This window comes from Austrofundulus limnaeus, unplaced genomic scaffold (genome assembly GCF_001266775.1).
Source record: "Austrofundulus limnaeus strain Quisiro unplaced genomic scaffold, Austrofundulus_limnaeus-1.0 Scaffold1666, whole genome shotgun sequence".
Taxonomy (NCBI): Eukaryota; Metazoa; Chordata; class Actinopteri; order Cyprinodontiformes; family Rivulidae; genus Austrofundulus; species Austrofundulus limnaeus.
The window spans coordinates 15,007-20,947 of NW_013954068.1; the positions used below are offsets into that span (position 1 = coordinate 15,007).

General features: G+C 45.3%; 1 protein-coding gene across 1 annotated transcript in view; it reads left to right on the forward strand.

Moving 5' to 3' along the window:
- The window catches only part of LOC106536042 (atrial natriuretic peptide receptor 2), a 12,126-nt gene that overhangs the window by 3,978 nt on the left and 2,207 nt on the right, over positions 1 to 5,941 (forward strand). Inside the window, exons 6-20 of the mRNA XM_014033210.1 lie at positions 253 to 355; positions 1,114 to 1,259; positions 1,337 to 1,409; positions 1,529 to 1,670; positions 1,745 to 1,831; positions 1,965 to 2,108; positions 2,204 to 2,325; positions 2,448 to 2,586; positions 2,666 to 2,714; positions 3,683 to 3,784; positions 4,020 to 4,139; positions 4,227 to 4,320; positions 4,548 to 4,635; positions 4,867 to 5,006; positions 5,154 to 5,306. Of these exons, the coding sequence (XP_013888664.1) occupies positions 253 to 355; positions 1,114 to 1,259; positions 1,337 to 1,409; positions 1,529 to 1,670; positions 1,745 to 1,831; positions 1,965 to 2,108; positions 2,204 to 2,325; positions 2,448 to 2,586; positions 2,666 to 2,714; positions 3,683 to 3,784; positions 4,020 to 4,139; positions 4,227 to 4,320; positions 4,548 to 4,635; positions 4,867 to 5,006; positions 5,154 to 5,306 (1,702 nt within the window). The remainder of the gene's footprint in view (positions 1 to 252; positions 356 to 1,113; positions 1,260 to 1,336; positions 1,410 to 1,528; positions 1,671 to 1,744; positions 1,832 to 1,964; positions 2,109 to 2,203; positions 2,326 to 2,447; positions 2,587 to 2,665; positions 2,715 to 3,682; positions 3,785 to 4,019; positions 4,140 to 4,226; positions 4,321 to 4,547; positions 4,636 to 4,866; positions 5,007 to 5,153; positions 5,307 to 5,941) is intronic.

The window sequence follows — 5,941 nt, forward strand, 5'->3', positions numbered from 1 at the left end:
GGGCTACACTGTGTTAAGTTCTAATAATGAGTGTAGATTTAAAATGATTTAATTTAGTCTGGTAATTTTATAAAATAATTTACATGATTGTCTGTTTAGAAGAAAAACATCCAGCGCTATCATCGTATGCAGACGATACTCTGTTTTATATTCTACATCCGTGTGGTTTCAGACTGACTCAGATTAATTAAAAAATATAAACTAATCAATCCAGTTAATTACCTTTCTGATCATCAACACTTTGTCTTGCAGGTGGTTCTGTTCCATCCGGGCCTAAACTCACTTATCGCTCACATACGAGTTGGCACCATGCAGGCAGCACTGGAGTCAAAGAGCACGGTTCTACCTGCTGTAGGTGGGTCCGTTAATGCTACGAACGTTWAGAGGTTTCACTTGATTTGAGTCAAATTTTCAGGCTAACAAGTCAAATAATCTTTAAATGATCTGATAACGAGATTATTAAGTAATTATTTAGTAAATCAGTCTCAAAACAAGATCAAAAAGGTTGTTTTTTGGGTGGATATAGGATTTTAAAACTTGGTTAGATGGACAGTTTTTGCAGTGTAGACCTTCACTGGTTGTTACTGGCTGCAAGAACCAAACAGAAGAGCCTAATGAACTCAGTAAACAGGTTTATATTTATTTATAATGTACTATTATTCTTACAAAGTGGTCTCAGTCTGGATGGTTTTAGTTGTGATTTTAGAACAATGAGCTCGGTCTAGAATCAGTGCAGAAGGTTCCTCCGTACCTTCATGCCACGGTTGTACAAAAGCTAAATGAGAAAATATGWCATACAGTACCAAAGATAAAAACCCTGTATAACACTTAGACAACTTATGGACACTTTTTATTTCTAAATCAATAATAAAAGTTATATATTTGATTATTTGTTAGCATTACAGTATGACATCTCTATAAGAGGTTTCCAGTTGATGTTTTTAACTCCATCTTCAACACAGACATCTTTAAAGCTTTCATAAGTTGTCTCAAACATTGTGACAGGGTCTTTAGATGTGGTCATGTTCAGTTACAGCTACATACTGAATAATTTTTGAGTCCACAGTGTAAGCTCTCGTGACCACACGAGCAGATGAATGTCTCCTCTTTCAGTTTGTGGCAATAAAATCTGTGAGGAAGGTGAGTTTTGCTCCACGTGTCCGGCCGACTGCGGCGAATGTCCCATGAGTGCCACAACCAAGGTGGCCATCGGCTTACCGCTCAGCCTGCTCTGCCTGTCCTTCATACTGACCGCCGTGGTGAGAGCTCAGACAGCTGATCTGTGAGCAAAACCCTTTCATTTACAAAGAAATTAACATTACAAATGTTTATTTAGTGGCTGAGATACCAGAAAGAAAAGCTGCTGTGGGACGAGAGCTGGGTYATTGATTTCTCAGCCATTAAACAAGGTACTCTGACAAACTCTAAATTGTCTCTGAACATAAAATAAACTCGGTTTGGATTTTTCTCATCATAAATTCACAAACTGTTAATTAATCTGTTAAAGTTGAAGCCTCTCCCTCCACAGACCAGGACCATTTGACCATGGGAAGTATCATTAGTGTACCTGTTGGACACAGCGACAGTAACACCAGCTGTTTGACCGCGCTCGGCTCCTGTACCGGCCAAACAGGAACCAGGAAGGGCCCGTTCACCTGCACTGGGATTTAGTGAGTCCACCTGTGTCTAAACCTCATCCTGTCAGGTTCTACTTCCTGTCCTGAACATTTTASTTCCTCTGCAGCGACGGCAGAACGGTGGCCATCAAAAAGATCCAAACAAAGACCTTCTCTCTGTCCAAAACCATCAGACAGGAAGTCACACAAGTCAGGTGACTAACACACACACACACACACACACACACACACACACACACACACACACACACACACACACACACACACACACACACACTGAATCGCCTTAAACCATAAATATATTCCTTCGTCTTTCTCTCTCTCCAGGGAGCTCGATCATCCAAACCTTTGCAAGTTCATTGGTGGTTGTACCGAGGTGCCAAACGTTGCCATTGTAACAGAGTATTGCCCGAAGGGAAGCCTTAATGACGTCCTTCTTAACGAGGAGATCCCTCTCAACTGGGGCTTCAGGTGAGCCCACAACTCTCGCCTGCAGACGCCGTGCTGCTGCARCGACACAGCTGTGGACTAACAGTGGAGTTTTACTTCCTGTGACTGTCTGCCAGGTTTTCCTTCGCCGCTGACATTGCCAGAGGAATGTCGTACCTCCACCAACACAAGATCTGCCATGGTCGACTCAAGTCTCCAAACTGTGTGTTAGACGACCGCTGGGTCTGCAAAATAACAGGTTTTACTGAGCATGCRCAGGAATTGGGGGCTCGTCCGGGATCTAAACAGGATTCTGGACGAGCCCCCRGTCTGCYAATCAAAGTTACCAGATTTGATCTAATATGTGGTGTCCTCCCACAGACTATGGACTGAGGACATTTCGCAGGGATGATGGGGCGGAGCCTCTGTCCTCCTATCAGAGGAGGCTCATTGAGGTCTACATGCCACCTGAGTTTCAGAACTCCAACATGGARCCGACGCTGGCTGGAGACGTGTTCTGGTACATTTTAAAAACTGTCTAAATAGGTTTTTAAATCTGAGATRTTCTGACCATTCAGCTCTGGATGTTTGACTTCCAGTTATTCCATTATCCTCCTGGAGATAGCCACTCGCAACGACCCTGTTCCAGTAAGTCCCAGTTTCTACCTACTTTACCCAAATGAAACCTTCTTCTTTCTAATTTAGTTTCCAAATCTCTCAACAAGGTTTGATCCAGGTTATTTAGTCTTAAGTTTATTTAGACATAACAGTAAAAGTTTAATGAGTCATCTTGTAAAAATAAAAGTTCAGTAATGCCCCTTTTCCACTAGTACCAGTTCAGACTGGCTCGGTTCGATACAGTTCCAAGCCATTTCCATTAGGCCAGATTCATGGAACCAGACCTGTTTTTAGTACCTACTTCATTGTGGTTCCAAACGGTCCCAGTTGACACCAAAATGCAACATCAGAACACTGTTTGACACTGATTGTTTAGGGGGTGGAGTCACTGGTTGAGTCTGAGCTGCCTTTACAAAATCAACTCGAGGCGCCATTTTTTCAATTGTAGCAGTGACAGTCACAATGGCAGAACTGAGATCCACACCATGGTCCACTGCTGAGGTGCAGGAGTTTTTGTGCTCGGTGGCAGAGGAGAAAATTAAAAGTGAGCTAGATGAGTCGACTCACAACGAAAAAGTGTTCAAGGAGTTGTCAGAGCTAGCAAAAGCCCTAAAGCACTAGCCACTGCCACATTTAATGGTTGCCTACAAACAGCATTGCCGCCACCATCAGGCAAATACGTGTGATGACAATTTTCGGACTGTGGAAATGCCCAGAACACACCCACTGGACCCGGACTGGAATGCCAATGGTAAAGCACCTGAACTGACCCTTTCCGACGCTGACCGTACCGACACACTAGGTGGCACTAGTGGAAAACGGGCACAAGTTATCACCTGCTGTGGTGGTGTGACTGCACCTCTCCAGATTCTCCTCCACCTGCTCCCTACTCTCACTAAAGATCATCGTGTCATCTACAAATGTTACAATCCATGTCTGACCTGATAAAATATAGATGTATAAAAAGAAAACCAATTAAACGTACTGTTGTCCTGCAGGCAGAGGAGTCTAACCTGGAGTGTGCGTGGTGTCCTCCTCTTCCTGAGCTGATCTCCAGTAAAGCTGACAACACCTGTCCCTGTCCTGCGGACTACGCTGACGTACAAACGCCACTACGCCGCTTCTAATCAATTGCTCTGTTGTGTAATCTTGCATTGTTAAGTTGACCTATACGGTCTACTGAAGGGTCCATAGCTACTAAACTGACAAATAAATCCAGACATTTAGGTTTAATCCTTGTTTTTTTATAGTTTGATTTTAAAAATTAAAATAATAAAAAATAACAGTGTAGTTGTTTTGTGAGAAATGATCCATGAACCTGTTGTGTTTCTGTAGCTGATTCGTCGATGTCGCTCTCATAACCCCGCCCACCGGCCCACCTTTGACCAGATCAAGAAGTTTGTTCACCGCATCAACCCCATCAAAGGCAGCCCGGTGGACATGATGATGAACCTGGTAACACAACAACAACACAACAAACACTCTGAGGAGGTCTGAATCCGACAGATCAAACCTCCTGAGCTGAGCTTCTCTGGGTTGCAGATGGAGAAGTACAGTAARCATCTGGAGGTTCTGGTGGCTGAGAGGACTCAGGATCTGATGCTGGAGAAACAGAAGACTGACCGGCTGCTTTACAGTACGACACAGACACACTAACAGTCTGACACAAGTCCTTTTTATTCAGACTCAACCTGAAAAGATGCATGACCCCTGACTGATGACCGGACCACCGTATCTGCTTTAACTTCAACTCAAGATCTGAGCAGGAACATTTTCAGTGTGAAATGTKTAAAGATTGTTTAGTTTTGTTGTTGTTGACCTCCTGAAGTGCTGGTGTTCAGCAGGAACGTGTTTGTGCTGCAGGTATGCTTCCTAAACAGGTGGCTGATGACCTTCGTCAGGGCAAACCTCTGCAGGCTCAGAGCTACGTCAGCGCCACCGTCTTCTTCAGGTAAAAAGTGTTGCTGTGAAGAAGGGGGCGGGGCTTGAACCTGCAAACTGAATGGCAGAAGTTACACCGTGAAAATACGACAATCTGATTTCTGTAGTGTGGACGGAGCGTGCAGAGGCCTTATCTGGGATTGTAAGACTCTTATTTTGAAATGCTTGATTTAGAAAGGTCCAAAGTGTGTGTGTGTGTGTGTGTGTGTGTGTGTGTGTGTGTGTGTGTGTGTGTCTGCAGTGACATCGTGGGTTTCACGCAGCTGTCCAGCAGCAGCACTCCCTATCAGGTGGTGGACTTCCTCAACAAGCTCTACACCACCTTCGATGACATCATCGACAACCACGACGTCTACAAGGTGGAGACCATCGGAGACGCCTGTGAGACCCTGTTTTTCCACACATCGTCACCATGTTTTGTGTTTTCMTGTCAGGGTTATAAATTCAGCTGCAGGTCGGTCAGTTTCAGTCCAAACATCACTCCACAGCTGCAACCTGCTGTTCTTGTGTTTCCCTSTGGTTGAGCAGACATGGTGGTTTCAGGCGTTCCCAAGGAGAACGGGATCCTCCACGCCTCAGAGATCGCCAGCATGGCTCTGGACCTGGTCGGGGTCTGTCGCACCTTCAGGATCCCCCACAAACCCAACACGCAGCTGCAGATCCGAGCGGGGATCCACTCCGGTACGACCRTGGTCCTCTGGGACATGTCTCGGTGTGAACAGCCAAAATTAAGACTGTACCAGTGGTTGTACGTCCCTGTAGCAGGAGGATATATCTGTTCCTGACCAGCTGTTGATCTGATTAATGAYRGGCCGGCACCGCTAACTGAGCCGCTGGCAAATGAGAAGGAGACTGTTCATTTGTGTTAGCATCAGAGAGGCTAGTGACTAGCATGACAAGACTGCTCAGTGGCTAGCCTCTCCGATGCTAACACCAGCTTATCCTTGCTAGTTGCTAGCCTCTCTGATGCTAACACCAGCTTATCCATGCTAGTMKCTAGCCTCTCTGATGCTAACACCAGCTTATCCATGCTAGTAGCTAGCCTCTCTGATGCTAACACCAGCTTATCCATGCTAGTTGCTAGCCTCTCCGATGCTAACACCAGCTTATCCTTGCTAGTTGCTAGCCTCTCGGATGGTAACACCAGCTTATCCATGCTAGTCGATATCCTTTAGGATGCTAACACAAATGCATAGTCTCCTTCTCATTTGCCAGTGTTGGCCTCTCATTTAGTGGTCCAGCTGCTCAGTTAGTGGTCCAGCTGCTCAGTTAGTGGGTCCAGCTGCTCAGTTAGTGGGTCCAGCTGCTCAGTTAGT